General features: G+C 39.7%; 3 protein-coding genes across 6 annotated transcripts in view; 2 read left to right on the plus strand and 1 right to left on the minus strand.

The window, feature by feature from the left end:
• LOC108259078 (uncharacterized protein C1orf100) overlaps window positions 1–6,927 on the plus strand; it is a 7,211-nt gene extending 284 nt beyond the window's left edge. Inside the window, exons 2-6 of one of the 3 annotated variants that reach the window (XM_017458243.2) lie at window positions 2,103–2,312; window positions 3,512–3,586; window positions 5,650–5,736; window positions 5,856–6,031; window positions 6,503–6,927. In XM_017458243.2, coding sequence (XP_017313732.1) covers window positions 3,513–3,586; window positions 5,650–5,736; window positions 5,856–6,031; window positions 6,503–6,579 — 414 coding nt within the window. In that variant the 5' untranslated portion in view covers window positions 2,103–2,312; window position 3,512 and the 3' untranslated portion in view covers window positions 6,580–6,927. Of the gene's footprint in view, window positions 1–2,102; window positions 2,313–2,627; window positions 3,587–5,649; window positions 5,737–5,855; window positions 6,032–6,502 lie in introns of those variants that run through there. The other 2 variants (XM_053676068.1, XM_053676069.1) reach the window with 2 other exon arrangements.
• Window positions 6,928–8,723: 1,796 nt separating this feature from the next.
• LOC108258949 (uncharacterized) lies at window positions 8,724–13,920 on the plus strand. The gene is made up of 5 exons (XM_017458010.3): window positions 8,724–8,824; window positions 9,645–9,844; window positions 9,982–11,463; window positions 12,439–12,499; window positions 13,503–13,920. Exons 2-5 carry the CDS (start codon window positions 9,664–9,666, stop codon window positions 13,570–13,572), a joined length of 1,794 nt encoding a protein of 597 aa, XP_017313499.2. The 5' UTR covers window positions 8,724–8,824; window positions 9,645–9,663; the 3' UTR covers window positions 13,573–13,920.
• Window positions 13,873–18,895, minus strand: LOC108258947 (uncharacterized). 2 transcript variants are annotated; one of them, XM_053676242.1, is made up of 6 exons: window positions 18,679–18,895; window positions 16,770–16,992; window positions 16,147–16,316; window positions 15,907–15,967; window positions 14,812–14,862; window positions 13,873–14,559 (listed from the first exon to the last, which is right to left on the minus strand). In XM_053676242.1, exons 1-6 carry the CDS (start codon window positions 18,842–18,844, stop codon window positions 14,493–14,495), a joined length of 738 nt encoding a protein of 245 aa, XP_053532217.1. In that variant the 5' UTR covers window positions 18,845–18,895; the 3' UTR covers window positions 13,873–14,492. The 2 variants fall into 2 exon arrangements, with proteins under 2 accessions (XP_053532217.1, XP_053532216.1); XM_053676241.1 differs by having other exon boundaries at window positions 16,147–16,992.
• Between the last annotated feature and the right edge of the window lie 2,050 nt (window positions 18,896–20,945).

Genomic DNA, 20,945 nt, shown 5'->3' on the forward strand with positions numbered 1-20,945 from the left:
CATTTTTCAGAACCGCACGAATGTACCGAGTGATGTAGGAACGAGTCCGAGCGCCCTGAGTGGATCTTTAAGGATACTACAGCTTGTCTGGCCCTGGTGTCCACGTGCCTTAACCGGTTATATTTACACTAGTGACCGTGATTGATCTTTTCTTGGCTTTCCATTTTCTCCCTTTGGTTTTGGACAGTTCCCACCCATTAGTCATTCCCTCCAAGGTTTCGCGATTTTGCGATCGCAGAAATGAACACAAAATGAAGGAAACGCTTGATTTTTCGAAAGTTTCAAAATCACCGTAGGTTTTCTGCAGATTCGGGCCCTCTTCGATTCACGTGCGTCGAACATGGGTATAGCTAAAAGGTCTCGTTTTACCAACAAACATCACCGCGAAACAATTCCGTGCGAATGCGGTTTCGCCAATTCAAGCAGTTTTCTGCAAAAACAAAACAAAACAAAAAAACACTAAAAACATAAAAAAGAAAAAGCTGCAGCAAAATCGAGCGTTTTTGGCCGCGACGATCCTGTACGGACCGACTATCAGACGACAGGGTGAAGGCTGACACGTGCTTCCTCCGTCCGAAACACCTCAAACGAGCCAACACAACGCAGCGTAGAACACTCGGAGGAAAGCACTATCTGCCCTCTTCCACATACATGAGCTCATCGATGCCTACGATTGGCTCACGTCGCTGTGATTGACAACGGAGAGAGCGTATGTCCCTCCCACCCAGTCATTGTAATCACTATTTATATATGTTCATCACTGTCCAAACTGTAAACCATCCAGGGAGAAGGGAGGATAAGGACAAGGGTGTCTATTAAAATGAAAGCGTCAGTGGGCTCAGAATTCTTATTTCTGGCCCTAATCCAATCTAATCTAATCTGAGTGAAAATCTCACCAAAATAATAAATCCAATGAAATGCAAGTAAATGAATTGTTATGGATAATATGATATTCAAACACAAGTTTGCCTAAACATCATCCATTTTTCGCCCAACAGAAGTTCTCCAAGGTGTTCCTGAAAAACCACAATCTGGCATCACAGCATGGCTGAATTTTTGGCCCCACCCCCTTTCCCTTATTCTTGAATTCTGAATTTATCAATGTATCAATCCACATCATTAATTAAATGTTAAACAAGCCTAATGAAATGAAGTGTACTCTTTCACAAGGGTTTTTTTTTAAAAGTTCGTTGAATAGATAAAGAGAAGAAAAAAAAAAACCTACCCACAATACCGTTCGGCTAGCTGCTGATAGAGATGTCAGTGGGACGTCTGAAACTTATCACTTCTTGCTTCATCTCTACCTAAAGAGTGATGCAGCGGCGCTTTAGTCTTCCAGTCTGTCCAGCTCTCTCACCTCCTCATCTGGACACACTCAAGCCGAACCGAGTCTCTGCCGTGCCTCGGCGTCGTACAGCTGCACTGTGATTCTGGGACTTTGAGTCCAACTTTTGCTCCGCTACTTCTACGCTGGATTCCTCTTCAAGATATAGTTGAAAATATTGAGCGAGAAAAGAAGCTCTTGCCCTTTTGTTTTTTTAGGAGCTAACACCAAAACCTGACCGTTATCACTTGTTATAAATTGTTTAATCCCCCTCCCCCCATTTTACGCCATTAACTGCTCTAGCAATAGCAGTAACAGTGTCCCCATGTGACATCAGCGAAACACAACACAACAGTTTGCTAACGTCTCAAAAGGAATAATGAACATCCGGCACCAACCGACAAATCAGCACCAAAATCACTAAACACATCACAGATATTTCAATAGGTCAGGTGTTTCAGTGCGGAGTTTCCCTTTAAGGAGGATTAACTTTCATAAAACGGTGCTGCTTGGAACCCTGTCTGATAAGGAAGCAACCTATTGTAGGGTTCTTCACATTGTAGAGTTCCTCTATAGGGGGAACTGAAGCCCTGAAACGACCTATACTTAATCTTTTCTCCCAAGAGTGTGCGATCAAATTGGATACTTTTCCTGGGTTTTGAGCTTTAATAAAAATAATTATCGAGAGTAAAAGACTAGTTTTAGTAATCGAGCTTGATCTGTGAGAGACTCTCAAGGTCTTGTTGGTAAATGATCTCCTGTTCGGGTGTGATGACAGAGACACCAGTGGTAGAGATGATGGAGATGAGGCGGGAGGAAGTATCAGTTGTGGCAGAGGACAGAGACGCAGAGAGTCCGATTTCTCGTCTCGGGTAACCGGAGCGGGTCTAAACCGCTGGTCTGTTCTATCTTACTGATGACCACAAAGGCACAATAGAGGCAAGAGGCACTACTAAAACAATCCAGAGTGGTTCTGAATCTTCTACAGGTAAACACACACACACACACACACACACACACATAGATATAACTTTCCCTGATATTAAAAAAGAAAGCCTCTAGACTAATTTAAACATTTAACCAACTGGCACAGCACAGCTTATGTGGTTTAAAGGTGCAGTTTTAATGTTTAATCATGTTCCTAGATTGATTATTATGAGTCATCAATTCATTTTTGTGTTAAAATCCTGACTTTTCAATATTGATTTGATTGCTTTGATATTGATTTCATGTTGATTTGACGTCAACTCGGGGGTTGAAGAGACTGTCCTGAGTTCACGAATAGGAATTCTAAGATGATTGGATGATTTCTTTGTTGGTATTTCTGAATTATGAGTTTTAGTTGAACGCAGCAACACCATGCAATACCCCAAAGAAAATGCCCAATGCACACCCCCCCCGCAAATTTTAATTCCTGCTCAGAGAGTCGGGAAGGTCTCGTCTACCCTGAGTTGTCAGCATGGCTGCTCACATCATCAACAGAAACTACATTAACACGTCACTGCTTTACATGAGTTTATAGTATTATTTACTGGTAGTATGAACTACAATATTAACTGAGATGCATTTTAATACGGCCGTATTCCCAGTAAAGCTGGTCTCATTTACACGAAGTCGCTAGATTTGTCACTAGGTACTTAAGTCACCTAAGGGGTCTGAAAAGTCGATAAATCTAGCGACAGAGTAGGCATAAATACATAGTTTCAGCCGACGGTCGGGAAATAAAGTCTTGTGAACAATTTCATTGCAATAGCAATTCATCAGCTGGGCAGCAGAGGGCGCTAAAAACGAGACACTGCTCCTTTAAGTTGCACCATTTTATCCCTTACAAATGTTCATTACTGAAATAGTTTTTCAACACTGAATCGAAGAAAACATGCATTTAAACATTCGGAATGTCTTAACCCATCTCAAACAACAATATTTCAGTGGATTTTGTAGGTATTTGTTAATGTTATTATGCACATTGAGAAGGAAACCTTACCTGTGCTTAAACTGCCTGTTACCTTTACATAGATATTTGTAAATGTAATATCAATGGGACACAAACCGCACTGCAGTTGTGGTTCCAACACGATGCACATATATAAGTAAGTTTTTTTTTAACGCTAAAGTCGTGGAAGAGGTGTTATTTATGGAAGATATCATGTTCATTTGGACCCATATGGACTTTGCGGTACATTGCAGGATGGCAGGATCAGGAGTGGCACTGCGACTTCATGAGTTTAAGGAAAGAAATGTGATCGGTCAGCAACATGGATCGTGAGTAATACAGCTATGACTATGCAATATGTGACAGCGGAGTGCAAAAGTTTGTATCCCCTTACTTTAAATGATGAAAGCAACAAGACATTCAATGCATTTAAGTCTGGTAACAAGCATGGATAAACAGTGTTAACCATAGTCAAACAATCAAATTGATATATTTTTTAATGTTATATAAACTATTATTTCACCTCTATCCACATTTTCAGGTTGCTGTTTAGTATCTCTGGCTGTTTTTTTTCATTTGATCTATTTTTTCTTCTGTCTGCTGGTCTCCTTATAAATGGTTTCCTACTCTTATAACTTTTCACCCTTTTCTCCAGCTCTCTAAAAAACCAGAATGTTCTGTTTTTAGGTTGGGTCATATCCATTTTCCAGATTCTTATTGATACTCAGCAAATTTAACAGGTTGAACCTATGAGCTTGTTTCAAAAAGTGCTGACTCAGACCCAGCTGCTGTAGAATGTAACTCAAAAACACAATTAACCCTATCGTGCACAGTGGACAGATGTGTAACAGATGTGTAACTTGCTCACAATAAACCACACTGGTGAAAAAAAACAACATTTGGATGTGTTATGAATTTTATTTGAATTGCTAAGACCCTTCAGATGTTTTGATTTCCTTTCTGCATGAAAGCATGGGTTAGTGATCATGGATATTTTTTTCGGTATATAAATTGTATTAAACCTTATGTTTCATGTACTAAATGCTTATCTAAAAAGAAACGTAAATAACGTGTAATGTTATTTGAATAATAAATTGTCTTACACGCTATACAGGTTAATATACAGTCCCCTCCGAAAGTACTGGAACGGCATGGGCAAGGAAAATTCTGTTGTTTTTGCTATACGTTGAAGACATTTGGGTTCGAGATCAAAAGATGAATATGAGATGACAGATCAGAATTTCGGCCTTCATTTCCTGATATTTACATCTAGATGTGTTAAACAACTTAGACCATGGCACCCTTTGGTGTCAGACCACCCAATTTGTAAGTGAGCAAAAATATAGGAACAAATGGTCTTAAAGCAAATTAAAGAAAAAAAAACCCACTTAATATTCAATTGCATAGCCCTTGCTTCCAATAACTGCATCAAGCCTGCGATTCACTGTATTGGCTATGCTCAGTGCTTGTGCAATGGCTCTGATTGATTTTCCCTCATTTCTCAGCTTTAAAATGGCTCGCTTTTCTCCCATAGACAGCTCTCAAGTTGGTTTATTCTTTTTTTTAACAACAAATGACAGGCGAAACTGAAGGCTAAGACGAAAACTAGACATTCAGAGCTATTAATTCTTTAAACAATCAGTTTAACAAGGCATACCTTTGCAGCAAGAAACACCTATCAGTCACATGTTCCAGTATTTTCGATCACTTGGAAAATGAGTGGGTTCAAACAAAAGGTGCCATGTTTAACAAGTCCACATGTAAATTTGAGGAAATGAAAGCTGATCTGTGGTTCCATATTCACGTTTTGATCTCAAAACCAAGTGTCTTCAATGTAAAACGAAAACAATAGATTTGGCCTTGCTGTTCCAGTACTTTCAGAAGGGACTGTATCTCAAATAATAAATACAGTGCTGTTACATGCATGAAATGGCGCTAAAATGATATTTTCTTTCCCACTTTTCACTCCTTTGAGCTGTTTATTCTCTCACCTGCATGAGACGTGATCATCTGAACATCAGAGGAATCAAGAAACACGAGAAGAGCTGAAGCCTAATCGGGTTGTTGTTTTTTGGCGCCCTCTACTGTCTGACAGGCGAATTGCAGGAAAAACAGTAATACTCGCCTGCATTCTCCCATGAACTGAACCCAACCCTCTGTTCAAACTACAGAAAAATGTCAACAGTAACAGAAACATTGATGAGCATTGATTCTAACCATTGATTCGATTGTTGTGCAGAAACTCTTTTACATACTAAAGTGTCATCTATTAGTCCATTGGTCATTTGTGGAAATACACTCGACCTATACACCGAGCAAGTGAGGTAATAATTTAAATGTGACGTCCAAAACAAAGGTTGTGTGGTGTGTGTGTACGTGTTTTGACATGTAGAGTTTTGCGGCCAGGCAGAGACGTGAAGGGACTGTATCCTGGACAGCTAGCCAGAGCTCACATCATTCCCTCACCACCATGGCAGAGGTATATGAGAGAGAGAGAGAGAGAGAGAGAGGGAGAGAGGGAGAGAGGGAGGTGTCAGTGAAGTGAAGGTGTTTGTTCAAGAGATATCTGATGTGAGATAACTTGTCTCTCTCCTACAGGATGAACCTGATGAGCGTAAAGTGTCCACCAGAGGAAGAGCAAACATACCAGCGGAGCTTCGACCTTATCACGCTACAGGCCCTGGAGATGAGAGCAACACACACACCTCATAATACACACCTGACATCTCACACTGTGTACCAGCAGCAGTTCGGACGCCAGGCTCACCTTTACCGTCAGTGCTTTCATAGTTCTTCCCTGAAAGGCTGTGCCCCCCACCACACACAAACAGGAATAGTTTAGTCTAGGGGTGTAACACAGTGTCATCTGTATCTGGATTTGGATTTAAACATAAAGTGGGCGTGGCATTAAAATATATGTATAATGAACCATACAACTATGCACCATGAAACTCGTGAAAACAGTGGAAGATGTTAGTAATGTCAGCATGGGCTGTAAACTCTGGCTCTGATAGTTCCTCAACCTCAGCTAGAGATGTGCACAGGAGTGTTTCTTAGGCAGTTAGTAAGGATGAGTATATGACCGTGGTTGATTGTACTACCAGAATTGTCATTTTTAGCGCCCTCTGCTGGCTGAAAGGTGAATTATGATATCACAGTGTATTATGCATTATGATCTTTGTTATATTTGTAATGTTGAAAAATTGACATAACATTCTATTGATTATGCTGTTATTGTTTTGTAGCTCCTGATGACACCAAGATGACCCTGATTTCCCATCCTGCTCCTCTGCAACAGAGCTATCATTTCACACCTCTCTAACAACTTAAGTAGTAAAATGTACTCCCTGACCACTTTATTAAGAACGCCTAGTCATAAATGCAAACAACTTGTGGTGATGTCGGTGACTTCAGATTGTAGTTTTGAAGACTTTCTGGCCCCAATAACTGTCCTTTTCACACTGTGTTGAGTCAATATAGTAATCGGTATCGTCTGAGAAATTTAGTATCGGTGCATCTCTAATATTTACTTCATGCTGCCTCTGTGTTTAAGTCTCCACTCATTTTTTTCTACAAAATGTAACACGAACTTGTATTTCCATAGAAAACAAACAGCAGTGACGAAGAAAAAAAAAAACCCTGTGTTATCTCCTGAGCCTAAAAATAAAGTTCTCTAGAATGGTGTTGTTTGATTACTGTTCCCAAAGAATTGTGTGACACATGATGCAGTGTTTTGTAGATTTAAGGATGCAAACATGCTTTCATTGTAAACACCATTTCACATTCAAGTCATACCTGTACTTCATAGAAGCTCAGAGCAAACACGTAAGACAAATGAACTTTTATGTCCTGTAACGTATATACACACACATTTGGATCGTTGTCCTGCTGGAAGATCCGACCACGGCCCATTTGAATCTTTCTGTCAGAGGCAGTCAGGTTTTCATTTAATATCTGTTGATATTTGATAGAGTCCATGATGCCGTGTATCCTAACAAAATGTCCAGGTCCTCTGGCAGAAAAACAGCCCCAAAACATTAAAGATCCTCCTCCATATTTAACCGTGGACATGAGGAACTTTTCCATACGGCTACCTCTCTGTGTGCTCCAAAACCACCTCTGTGTTTATTACCAAAAAGCTCTATTCCGGTTTCATCTGACCGTAGAACCCGATCCCACTTGAAGTCCCAGTAGTGTCTGCACACTGAAGACGCTCGAGTTTGTTTGTGGATAAGTAGAGGCTTTTTTCTTGAAACCCTTCCAAACAACTTGTGGTGATGTCGGTGACTTCAGATTGTAGTTTTGAAGACTTTCTGGCCCCAATAACTGTCCTTTTCACATTGTGTTGAGTCAATATAGTAATCGGTATCGTCTGAGAAATTTAGTATCGGTGCATCTCTAATATTTACTTCATGCTGCCTCTGTGTTTAAGTCTCCACTCATTTTTTTCTACAAAATGTAACACGAACTTGTATTTCCATAGAAAACAAACAGCAGTGACGAAGGAAAAAAAAAACCTGTGTTATCTCCTGAGCCTAAAAATAAAGTTCTCTAGAATGGTGTTGTTTGATTACTGTTCCCAAAGAATTGTGTGAAACATGATGCAGTGTTTTGTACCCCAAGACACGACTAACTTCTGCAGTTCTCCAGCTGTGATCCCTGGAGATGTTTTATCCACTCGAACCGTCCTCTTCACAGTGCGTTGAGACGATACAGACACACGTCCAATTCCAGGTCGATTCATAACATTTCCAGTCGACTGGAACTTCTTAATTATTGCCCTGATGGTGAAATGCGCATTTTCAATGCTTGTGCTATTTCCTTATAGACACGCCCCATTTTGTGAAGACAAATGGCAATAATAATCACTCCAATACACGCTCAAATATGCATATCAATTCTCTCTTGCTTGTCGTGGCTCACGTGAGCAACCTCCAGGTGCATGCGCAAATTTTATTTGTTAAAAGTTAATTTGGCAGAAATGAACACAAGTTTAGGCTGGATTCTCAGACTGGTGTACCCAGTGGGTGTCGTACAATCACTAAAACTAATTCATTTAAAGCTTCCTGGTCCTTTGTTGGTTGGATCCCAGTCTAACTTGATCAGTTCATTACTTTTTATCCATATTCAATTTTATGTCATGCCATTAATGCTTGGCAAAGATGACTTTTCCCACAACTAGGCCTATGTGTTTACTTGAAAAGCTTCCTCCAAATACTGGAAACAATTTGACTCATTTGGTCAATTCTGAATGTTACCAAACACATTCACATAGATAAAACTGTGCAGGACAGAATACAACAGCATGATTTTATTAAACATTGGGCTCCATGACAGAAACTCAGAGCGAGCACGTAAGACGGATGATCTTTTTAAACGTTTATGTCCTGTACACCCGGTAAACAAATATTCCTGATCTGGTTAAAAGGAATGAAGTCTAACACGCATGTGGTGTGGTGTCATGTTCCTCACAACTATATGAACATGAGAACTTGTCCATTATTGTACACAGACGTGGTGAAGACTGAAGAGTAAACCAGGTCACTGAGGAGATATACGCCGCCTTGGTAAGAGCTAGAACTGAGAGTAAACTGTAAGAGATTTCTGACAAATTATTCATCTGGAATACAATTACCATGCAGATTCAGCTATTACTGTATATTATTACGCAATCGGATTTTTCTAACTTACTGGGACTCTATTTCTTAAGATGACAATATTCCAAATATAACATATTTTCTAAAATCTAGTATTAGACGACATATTTAAAAAAAAAATAATTCTGTAAATAGTATGCGTTGTTGAAAATAAAGTGAATAGTATGCGTTGTTGAAAATAAAGTGAATAGTATGCGTTGTTGAAAATAAAGTAAATAGTATGCTTTGTTTTGCCAGCTTTGAAAGAAGAGCATTTCCTTTCATTGTGTTAAATTTTTTAAAAATTTGAAAACTTTCTGTTTATTTAAAATTTGAATGCATTTTTTTTTTTTTTTTTAACTTCTTTGACTTGTATTTAAACAAAAAACATATAAAGACAAGGTATTTCAGAATCGGGGTTGTAAATAATGTTGTATGAAGCTGTATGAATGTTAAGCCACCCCTAAATAACTTCAAGCGAAATAACTTTTCATATAAATTAGCACATGTGTATTTCTGAATCAAATTATTTACAAGAACTCTGCATCAAAGGAAAAGAGAAGTCTGGACTGACCTTCTCAGCCCGTTGCCAGGAAAAGCAGAAGGATAATGAATAAATGAATGAACTGATTTACTGATGTCGGCTTCATATATTTTGAATGATTGCTATTTTCTGCACCTCTATATTCAATTCATTTGAATCACTATTTCTGTGGTATTTCTGTAATGTGGTAATGTTTGTTGTCCACAGGGAAGAGTGTGATATCTGCATGTTGGTAAGGAGAAAGTCAGCTTGGTCAGTAGAGATGTTGGCAGTGCTGGTGGTATTGGTGGCGTTGGTCCCCACTTGGAGTGACGGACTCTTGCTGACAAAGTGCGATCTGAAGTCTCAGCTTGAGGCAGCCTTGTCTAATCTGCAAGTAGAGAATGCTGCAGACATTATTGCTAAATGTAAGCTAATTAGACTAATTATTGGCATAGATATATAATACTCAGGTCAAGCTAAAGACAGGCATCTTCCAGAAAAGTCATTAAGTGACATTGTGCAAGACAAGTGGCTTGAACTGAGCTCTTCTTTTTCTCTGCAGTGGCCTGCACAGTAGAAAACATTTCTGGGTTCAACACCAATCTTGTAAACAACATTGACCAATTCGACCCCGGAACCCTGATCATAGCTCCTTTTCTAGATTTTAATGATGAAGATTACCCTTCTGGAATGGGAGAATTGCCCTTAACAACAAATACTGTGAGCAACGACTATGGATTTCCTGAAAGCACAGAGGGGACTGAAGAGCCTTCAACTCCTCTACAAGTAGTGGGTGAAGACAAGTTCACTCTTGGACAAGATGAAGAAAGTGTTGATGTCGATGCGCAAGCCAGGAAGCAAAGGGAAGCTCCATCTGAGGATGAAGGCGATGGCTCTGGAGCAGCATTGATTGACGATGGAGACATTTTACACGCAACAGTCGAATCTCACAGATTGCCTGACCCCACAGATGTAGATAATGAAACCTATGAAATGCTATTTGGTCCCAGAGATTTACCACCAGACAGCACAGCAGAGCCCAATGATATACCGTATGATGATTATGAAACGCTATTTGGTCCCAAAGGTTTACCACCAGACAGCACAGCAGAGCCCAAAGATATACAGTATGATGATTATGAAACGCTATTTGGTCCCAAAGGTTTACCACCAGACAGCTCATCTGAGCCCAATGATATACAGTATGATGATTATGAAACGCTATTTGGTCCCACAGATTTACCACCAGACAGCACAGCAGAGCCCAAAGATATACCGTATGATGATTATGAAACGCTATTTGGTCTCAAAGGTTTACCACCAGACAGCTCATCTGAGCCCAAAGATATACCGTATGATGATTATGAAACGCTATTTGGTCCCACAGATTTACCACCAGACAGCACAGCAGAGCCCAATGATATACCGTATGATGATTATGAAACGCTATTTGGTCCCAAAGGTTTACCACCAGACAGCTCATCTGAGCCCAATGATATACCGTATGATGATTATGAAACGCTATTTGGTCCCACAGATTTACCACCAGACAGCTCATCTGAGCCCAAAGATATACCGTATGATGATTATGAAACGCTATTTGGTCCCACAGATTTACCACCAGACAGCACAGCAGAGCCCAATGATATACCGTATGATGATTATGAAACGCTATTTGGTCTCAAAGGTTTACCACCAGACAGCACAGCAGAGCCCAAAGATATACCGTATGATGATTATGAAACGCTATTTGGTCCCAAAGGTTTACCACCAGACAGCACAGCAGAGCCCAAAGATATACCGTATGATGATTATGAAACGCTATTTGGTCCCAAAGGTTTACCACCAGACAGCACAGCAGAGCCCAAAGATCCCTTGGATATACCACTGAATACCACAGGACCTCTTGAGACTGAAACTAAGAAAAGATCTAAACGTAGCTCTGAAGACCAGACTCTACTTTATGGAATCTTCCAGCTGAGTGATGTAACATGCAATTCAGGATCAAGCTACAGTCTGGATCTTTGTCAACTGAACTGTAGTGGTGAGCAAAAATACACAATAGCAGCTACTTTGCATGAAAATGTTATAAATCATGATATTTACCATATATACACATTTTACAGGTGTAATTTATAGGTCTATACAGTCTTAGAAAAAAGGTGCCATCTAGCACGCTAAAGATTCCTTAGGTTGTTTCTCCTAGGGAAGAATGAAAGCTATTACGTAGGACCCTGCACTCTTTAATTAAAGAGTCCAGGTAGGATTCTGAGTGGTGCAATAGAGAAGCATTTGTCCTATCGTCAGGAGATCACAAGTTTTAATCCCGACGATGTCACTGCTTATTCACAGGAACTGGGAGTCCTAGAGAGCAAAATTAGCCATGCTCTCTGTGGGAGGGATGGCATGCTCTCTCTCCCTTGTCATTCACTGTGACACTAGCCAATTGTTGGAGTCTGTATGCAGATAGCAAACAGCACTTTACTCTAGGCATGTTACGCAGCATGAGCAACAGTTCAGGCAGATATGGTTAGCACGTGTTAGCCTTCACCCTCTCTGGGTGTGGTATTATGGGGAAAACTGACTGGTGGGTGGAAATTGGCAGGTAGGGGAGGAAATGGAGGAGCGGGAGTCCATGTAGAACCCCTTTAGAGAGCTAGAACTGTCCATCCAACCATCCAAAGACCCACAGAAGAACCATTTTTGGAACGTTATAGAATGTGTAACATGGAGGAGAGATAGGCAGGATGCAAGTATGTAATCTAAGTTTGAGACTTATTTAGGGCAACCCAGTATTTGTAGTCCGAGACCATGGTGGGGCTGAGAGACCACATGTAATCAGCAGTTTGTAACTCGGAGAAGTGTATTGTGACAATTTATCACAGTATTGATATTATATGGTTATATTCCCCAGACCTACTTTGAAATATATTTTATCCCAAATATCTTTTGAATCTGTAGTCACGCCTGTGTGTTAACTTTGTCTCATTTAACTTTGTCTCATTTCTCATTTAAAAAGCTCTGACTGATGATGACATCACTGATGACATTGCTTGCTTGATGGGTTTGGGTGAGAAAATGTAAGTTACTGATATTGATTAAACTTCTATTTCAAATAACTATTTTGTTTATATCATTGTTATTGGTACAAAATGGAATCCAGACCTTTGTTCTAAGGAAACTGGACACTGAAGAGAAAGAGTTTTTAATAATATATTCATATACACTCCAGTACCCCTTGCTGCAGAATCAAAAATTCAGGTGGTGGATGTAGCTCCTCCTACCTGTGTGGAGTCAAACCAATAGTCCAGTGGGTAGGGTTGGACCTGATCTAGCTCCTCCTACCTGGGTGGAGCCAAGCCAAAATTCCAGGGGGTGGGGTCAACCCAGTTTCAGGCTGGATAAGTGCGTTTGTTGTTCCGTGTTGTACAGCGTCTTGTAGGTTACGGGTTAGGAGTTAGGGTCATTGGAGGATCAGGTCCAGCTCTATCCTTTGGACTACTGAGCACAAAGATGTTAAAAATTCATGGAATGACGATTACAAAATATTACAAAAAGCTGTCATATTTCCCCTTTGCTCATTTTTCTTCATTTCGGATTCATGTTAAGTAACCTGGATGTGTGTCAGCAGTTACTGGTAGCTAGTAACAAGTGGGGTAGATTTGGGTAGATTGGGGTAGATTAGAACATCTTGTTTGCATTTTTTTTCTTAATTTCAAAACAGAAAATATATCTTTGGTGAGAATGGGACATGTCAATTCTGGCTGTGAGAGAATTTTATTTTATTTATTTATTTAAAGACATCCGAAAGATGACTATGATGATAATATACGGAACATAAAATGAAATATCTAGGCCAAATAAAATGCATACTGGAGTCAAATCCAGACGTGTAATGTCTTTTTATGTGCCGATTCAAGCCAGGTTAAACCTGGCCTAGTGTTAACATTCAGTGCAAACCTTAACGGACCTTAAGACACTGTTTCTGTGCGATAAACACAACACACTCGTCTGTACATGCAGTTTTTAACGTTGACGTGTCTGATGCTTCATCGCTCACTGAGTCTCTGCTGTATTTCACAGGGTGCGGATGATGTTCCTACAGGAGTGTCTGTCAGTGGAGCCCTCAGACTACTTTGCAGAGTGTGGCTGAAATGGCCAGATCATATTGTACGGGACTCAAATGTTATTCTGACTTTATTTCTATGTACTCACACAATCACACTTAGGGTACGTTCAGTAACCGCTTATCATGTTTTTTGTCATGTACTCCAATCATAGCTAACGCTACTTCAAAAGATTTCTGTCCTGTTTATTAATCAGTTCCTTCTCACTGGGAGTCGTGTACAGCTTTATTATTGCTTCAGGACAGCAAGGGTTCTAGTTTCTTTTTATATTAAGAATGGTTGTGTTGAGTAATGGGTTGTGGTGAGGTATTCAAGAATGTATATTACAATTTCCTGAATTTTTAATATGCATTTAATAAAAAATGTTGTGCCTATCGTAATGTCACATGCTCTCCAGAAGTAACCAATATATCTCTGTCATTCATTAAAAACAACAACAACAACAACAACAACAACAACAACGAATCTTTGTCTTCTAAATCATTCCCTTTCAATGTTACTACAGTCATCATTTTTGTAAGTTCTGAATTTAATTATAATGAAAGAGACAGCTCTCTTTTCAAATGAAATACACAACAGGGACTGTATGATAATCATGGTCAGAAATAATAAATTGATAATGAAGTAGACGTGAGGAACAGAAGAGAGAAACACATGGCCAAAGAAGGGCATGCTACAGGTTTAAGCAGCAGCGTTCTCCCGACTCGTTCGGTGCGTTGAAGTGTAATTTAACCCAGGGTTAATGGACTCGATGTAGCCGTAATCTATCGAAAATTACGTGATTATAATTGTTTTTCACAGTGAGACACTGATCAAAATATACTCTAGTTAGGTGGGATTGAATCATTTTAGAAGTAGCCATAAGCTAAGTCAAATGTCAGCAGTTAAAAAGTGAATTTCTTTGAGTAGAACTGAGTCGAGATGTTTGCTAGGCCTGCTGTCTGTTTTAGCAAGTGGAGAAGTACGCCAAATCCTCCACGTTCTTGCACTCCTTCTGGAAGAAATTAGCATACCTGCAACCGAGAGGACAAATGATGAGATTCAGCAAGAAGTCTGGGTTGTTTTTTTTCTAATTGACATAAAACAATTTTAGGAAAAAACTCAAATTTAAGCTGCCCTCATATGTTGTAATTCCCACTGGGAAAATCTGTCTTAAGTGCGCCTATTTCCCCAATCTGGACGTCTCAAAGCTCAACAAATATATATAGAGCAAATATAGAAATGCACAAAGAGCCTCGTGTTCACGTTATGGATATTCTACTCACAATTTGTTGAAAAGTGCTTTATTCGGTCCTGGATTGTTTGCTGCTGACAACCTGTAGTGGTGCGAGACAAAACATTGAAGCAGTAAGCAAGCAAGCGAGCACCAAGTTGTAATTTTAGCACTATAATTACAATAAACCATTGACTTTATATATGAGTGGACAACATGGTGCCATTGACTTCCATTGTAGTGGGTTTGGAGCCTAAATTCATCAAACCTGAGCTCAAAGTGGTAAGTGCAGCTTTAATAAAAGCTTTTTAAAGTCTGAAATGTTGCTCAATTATAGTCATATAATTTGTGCAAGTATACTGACATATATGGTATGTATATAGCTTCAGAGAAAATGCTAAAACTAAAACAATACTAAAATAGACACAAGAAGCCAAATAAGACAATAATAATTATTATTTTATTTTATTTTATGGTTTAAAAAATAAAATGGAATTTTTTTGAAGATCCAAAATAGAATTAAAATAAGTAAAAAAAAAAAAAGAATAACAAGGTAGTTTGTCCCATTTTAAATGCTATTTGTCACTAAAGTAACAGTATCATCCCTCATCACAGGCATTTAAATTCTTTAACCATATATTTCCCCAAACGTCTGATCACTGGCCCTGACCTTTTTCACCCGTTCCATGATCTCTCTCGTTTACTGTGGCATTCACATTCTGTATCCGTATTCATCAAGAGTCTCAGAGTGTTCATGTCTCTATCTATTGTATTATTACTATTGTATTATAATAAAAGGGAAACACCTTGATCATTAAACCACACTGTTACTGTGTCAGGTATGATGATAATGATCATTATTAATAATCCACAGAGAGGGAGCATAGAAATGTTTAATCCAACTATCTTTTCATGGTGAATGGTTCTAGCCATCGCAGGGCACAATCGCACACACACTCACACATCCACTCACACACTACGGACAATTTGGAAATCCAGATGAGCCTACAACGCATGTCTTTGGACTGGGCGAGGAAACCAGCGTACCCGGAGAAAGGCCCCGAAGCACAGGGAGAACATGCAAACTCCGCACACACAGGGCGGTGGTGTGTTAAAACTGTATCAGATTTAATTCATTTTTACTCACATCTTATTGAGGATGGTCTCAACACAGGCGATGTCATCTGTGATATTGTCATCGATCAGACCTTTAAAAAGAAGATTGCTAATTAGAGACTAAATGGTTTCTACAAATCTTATCCACTCTGGTGTTATAGACACAGATGCGTTTCAGTAAGGTCATCTTTAATAGTATTGAGACATGTCAACTGGTGACCGAAACTAAGCCAGGAATATGGACTGCAATGTGATGTTAAAGTGTACTCACTGTCACAGGCCATACTGCAGAGGTTGAGAGAGGGTTCAGACCCAGAGGTGCAGGCGATACGGTCGGGCAGCTGGAACAACCCGTACAAAGTCCACATGTTTCTCTCGCTGGACTCCTCACTGCTTGACCTCAATGTGGATCTCTTTCGGCGTCCTTCACCACTGGATGAGTCACTGTCTTCCTCACTGGACTCCTCACTGCTGGACTCTGCAGACCTGCCCTTGCGTCCTCTATGACCGTGTCTGCTGGATGAGTTGGTACCTTGGGGACGAGTGACTGGATGAACCGTTGAAGAATTGAAATTAGGTTTAGGCACCTTGATGTCTTCCTCACTGGACTCCTCACTGCTGGACTCTGCAGACCTGCCCTTGCGTCCTCTATGACCGTGTCTGCTGGATGAGTTGGTACCTTGGGGACGAGTGACTGGATGAACCGTTGAAGAATTGAAATTAGGTTTAGGCACCTTGATGTCTTCCTCACTGGACTCCTCACTGCTGGACTCTGCAGACCTGCCCTTGCGTCCTCTATGACCGTGTCTGCTGGATGAGTTGGTACCTTGGGGACGAGTGACTGGATGAACCGTTGAAGAATTGAAATTAGGTTTAGGCACCTTGATGTCTTCCTCACTGGACTCCTCACTGCTTGACGTCGATGTGGATCTCTTTCGGCGTCCTTCACCACTGGATGAGTCACTGTCTTCCTCACTGGACTCCTCACTGCTGGACTCTGCAGACCTGCCCTTCCGTCCACCACGGCCTCCACGGATGAAACTATGAACGTTAGGTCCAATGACATGATTGATGGCGCTGGTGTTGAAGTGAGAGCTCAGCTCTACATGGCACACAACTGTAAAATGTATGGAAGAGATGTTCAACAGCAAGCAACAACAAGAAACACTGCAGTATCTGACTAGGCAGAGGAGAATTATCAGACTGGACCGAGCTGACAGAAAGACTACAGTAACTCAAATAACCACTCCTTAAAACCATCACACGTCAGTTTTGGTGAAAACAAATAAAGTGGTTAGTGAATGTATCAGCAATCATCTGGACACTTTTACAATTAAGTAGGGAAAAAGCAGTTATTATTTTTTGCTTCTACAGCACCCACCTGGAATATTTTCTAACGAATTTAGTTCATTAGAGTGTTTTCCTCCAAATATAAACAACATTAGACATTTATAGCAAATCAATGCTTCCAATACACTCTCATGGTTATAAACATGGCCTTGGTTTGTCCTGCAAGCTTCATGTCAGTCCCCAGTGACAGGGTATCTGCAGGTATCAGCACATCAAATTCAATATTTTTTAATACCATATTGAAGACATTAAAAAAAAAAAAAATTAAGATCTGGATATCACTTCAATCACGCTACACGATACATCAGGTATAATGGATTGTGTTCATGCATATACGTCCATTTCTGGGTTTAAGTGAACTATACTGTAGCAGGGTAAACTTCTATAGAGGGATTTGGGAGACTGTAACAAAATGTCATTTTTGCGTTACCATTTGCTCCAACAGTGAAAGAAAAGAAAAAAATCTAGTATTTCCTTCCCTTGACTTTCCAAGAGAGGGAAAAAAAATATAGAGGGATGGATTACAGCAGCCAGAAGAGAAAAAGATATCAAATTTACCATCAGTCCCTCAGCAGCTGTATTAGAAACCCCCTCGCTGCAGTGTTTACAAGTCTTTGTTTTTATTTGAGGTACAAATAGTAATATATTTCTGACTTAATTCCTTTTTATGCGTTAGACCTTGTGGCTTTTATTTTGGCGGAAAACTGCAGGAAGACCTCATTTTAGTTGGCAACAGGTTTTTTTTTGTTTGTTTGTTTTAATTCACTTCTCATTACCAATGAGTTGAAATGCTGTAATTTACAGATTTCGAAACGAATCTTTTCAAAGCTTTGAATCAATTGAACTAATTGCTTCGCAAAATGATTCACAGTTTCGAAGAGTTCGAAACACCACACGCTGGCGACACCTGCTGGTCAAAACAGTGTAAAAACAGCCAGATCTAGGCGTAAACATAATGACGCCTTTCACAAAACAATTGCAAATATCTTCACAACAGTGTAACGTTTTCAGTATAATTTACAAATCATTAAATACCATTAAATATTAGTGCTTGTATTCTGAGTTTTAGTAAAGGGTCTAATCAGACCATTTACACACACAACTGATTCATTTCAGTTTTATTAACATACATAATAAATCTCACCCGAAATCAGTTAAAACCACATAAGACACTGGTTCGTGGGTTCACTTTGAGAGTTGCATATATAAGACCTTTGAAACTTGAATTTAAGACATTTTTGTACAAATCAAGACCTTGTTTTTACATTAAAGCATTTAAGACATTAGGACTTTTTTTTAAGGACCCACGGACACCCTGCATGACTTTTAGTTGGGTCCTACAGGATCCCAGTCCCAGTGAACACCACTACACTTAAACCAGAACTAACACTAATGTCAGACACTATAATCACTTACACTGTAATCAAGTGTGTATGTTTCATGTTTTACTCACTCTTGGCCACCAGGTCGGTGATCTGGTCCAAAAGGTTTTCAGGAAGAGTCGAGTTCAGTTTGTCCCCCAGTTCACACTTGTTCATCACCACGCCGTCACTCGCACCTAAAGCCAGGAACAGCACAACCAACGCCGCCAGCATCTCCACACCAACACGGACCTTCATATTGCAGTCTTTGGGTCTCGTTAGTATCTTGTGTAGGTTCTGCGCCTCTTACCTATCATATATATAAGCCAGCCAAGTCCCTTAGGAATGTCTCAATTTTATGCTGAGTCAAGAAACTACGTGCGTTGTGGACAGAATATAATAGTTTGTTCCGGTTTCAGGTTTCAAATGACGAAACTGTGTCTAACAGCACCAGGAGGAAACAATGTCCTGTATCGGTGTCTGGGTGTTATTTTTCTGAAAAAATGTCTGCTTTTGTATGGTGTCCAGTAAAAAAAAACAAACTGGAACAATGTTGTTTTGTTAAAAGAAGTGGTAGTGTGTGAAATCTGAAACCTATAAGCATGAAAATATGAGACCTTAGTGGAAAGGTCAAAGCTTTTTTGGCTCGGAAATTGGAGCTTGGCGTAAAGAACAAAATATTATTTATACGTCTAAAAACGACTACGGTGTGAAAAGGGACAAAACAGGGATGGGAGCGAATCATGTCACAAGATGTCCAGTCTTACAGAGACGAGCAAAGTGTACACATTCGCATCCCCACGCTTTGAAACCATGAAATTGTTGTAAATTTTCAGCTGTAGAGATATTTAATTATTATTACAAGTAACAAAACTGTCCAAAATGTTTGTGTTCAGATGTTAATCATGAACTAATAAAGACTGTATTTCTGAATGTGCTGTAAATGTTGACCCTTATTACATTCACCTCTTCTTTTATTATCATCCCAAATTTCTTGGAGAGTTTTCCTTAGTTATTATTATTTATCGACTTTTTGGTCACGTCTTCGCCTTTCCTCCATTTTCCCTCGTTTTATCCCATCGTCCAGGTCTGTAAAAGGTTAGTGTTTTCTTCTTTAGACCCTGTGAGAGCTGTTTCCTTTCAACGGGAACTCAACGGTGCGTGAGCTTAACGCTGTGGGAATGCCTTTGCGCATGACCGGTATCTGAAGTTTGTGTAAAATCACGCCAATTTATTGGCTTGCCGTGGTCAGGTGATGTCCCATTTCATACGTCGCGTGACCAAAAAACATCTGCTTCTTTGTCTCCAGTGCAGCCGCGTGTTTGTTGTCTGTGTGAACAAATGTTATGTTTGCAACTGCAAAGATTATGTGTGAACAAACATATAATGTTTTGTGTGTGCAAACATAGACGAAGAAGCTGATGACGTGGTTTACAGGTACAGTTTTACGATCGTGCAATGTGCGAAATGCTGCTTTCTCACTTCACTTTCTATTTTTATGCTTTTCTTGAACGAATTAATATAGTATGGATGTACTTTGCAGACAATATTCCAACGCAATTGCAAACTGTATTTGCGATTGCCTTTCCTACTTGTGGACACATAATTAAAATGAAAACACAGATCTTATATTACTGTTTTCATTTACATTTTAGACTGGCTTGCGCTCGCCAGAGATTCGAGATTCTCTCTATTTCTCGAAAAATAAACACACAGAAAGGACAAAATGTGTATTGTCTTACTCTGGAGTGGAATGAAAACCAAGTACAACTGAATATACTTTTGAATTTTTCTCCCCTTAAATCCCCCTAAAACTAAACTCCCAGTTCACCAGCACTTTAGTATTGAAGTCAGTAAGGGACCGTCTAAAAATTGCATGAACTGGGCAACTGTGTAAGATTCCATCAAGATTATAATCATCTACTTCACAGGATATCTAATGTATTCTGATACAATATGGATAACTCCAGGCACTGTTCTAAGCATTTAAATTAATTTGTTGTGCCTCACACAATAACCACCAGGTGGCGCATGGAACAACATACTGTAGCTGAACACAGTACAATAAAACAATGGAAACTGTGGTCGAATGGTTCACATAAAAATATTAAGTTTCTTATCAAAACTTACGATAAACCTTATTTAAACAAGTTTCTAATTACAAGATTTAAGTATATAACGTGAGTGTCTAGACCGCCTACCGTCTACTCAAGCCAATCGGATGACCGCTACCATTGCGCTGACCAATCGTAGCATGTTCTCGCTCCAACCTATCACGTTTTGTTTTAAAATCACAACAGGAACAGAGTCCTATTGAGTAGACTGTGGGCGGAGTCCAACTATTTGTGGATTTGTGCGC

Source organism: Ictalurus punctatus, chromosome 26 (assembly GCF_001660625.3).
Source record: "Ictalurus punctatus breed USDA103 chromosome 26, Coco_2.0, whole genome shotgun sequence".
NCBI lineage: Eukaryota > Metazoa > Chordata > Actinopteri > Siluriformes > Ictaluridae > Ictalurus > Ictalurus punctatus.

Excerpts from the sequence above, each read along its gene's own strand:
- LOC108258949 (XM_017458010.3), top strand. The coding sequence starts at position 9,664 with ATGTTGGTAAGGAGAAAGTCAGCTTGGTCAGTAGAGATGTTGGCAGTG. Across the intron at positions 9,845-9,981 it reads TGCAGACATTATTGCTAAAT|TGGCCTGCACAGTAGAAAAC; the intron begins GTAAGCTAATTA and ends TTTTCTCTGCAG. Across the intron at positions 11,464-12,438 it reads TTGTCAACTGAACTGTAGTG|CTCTGACTGATGATGACATC; the intron begins GTGAGCAAAAAT and ends TCATTTAAAAAG.
- LOC108258947 (XM_053676241.1), bottom strand. The coding sequence starts at position 18,844 with ATGAAGGTCCGTGTTGGTGTGGAGATGCTGGCGGCGTTGGTTGTGCTG. Across the intron at positions 15,968-16,146 it reads CTGCAGTATGGCCTGTGACA|GTCTGATCGATGACAATATC; the intron begins GTGAGTACACTT and ends TTCTTTTTAAAG. Across the intron at positions 14,863-15,906 it reads GAGACCATCCTCAATAAGAT|GTTGTCAGCAGCAAACAATC; the intron begins GTGAGTAAAAAT and ends GCACCACTACAG.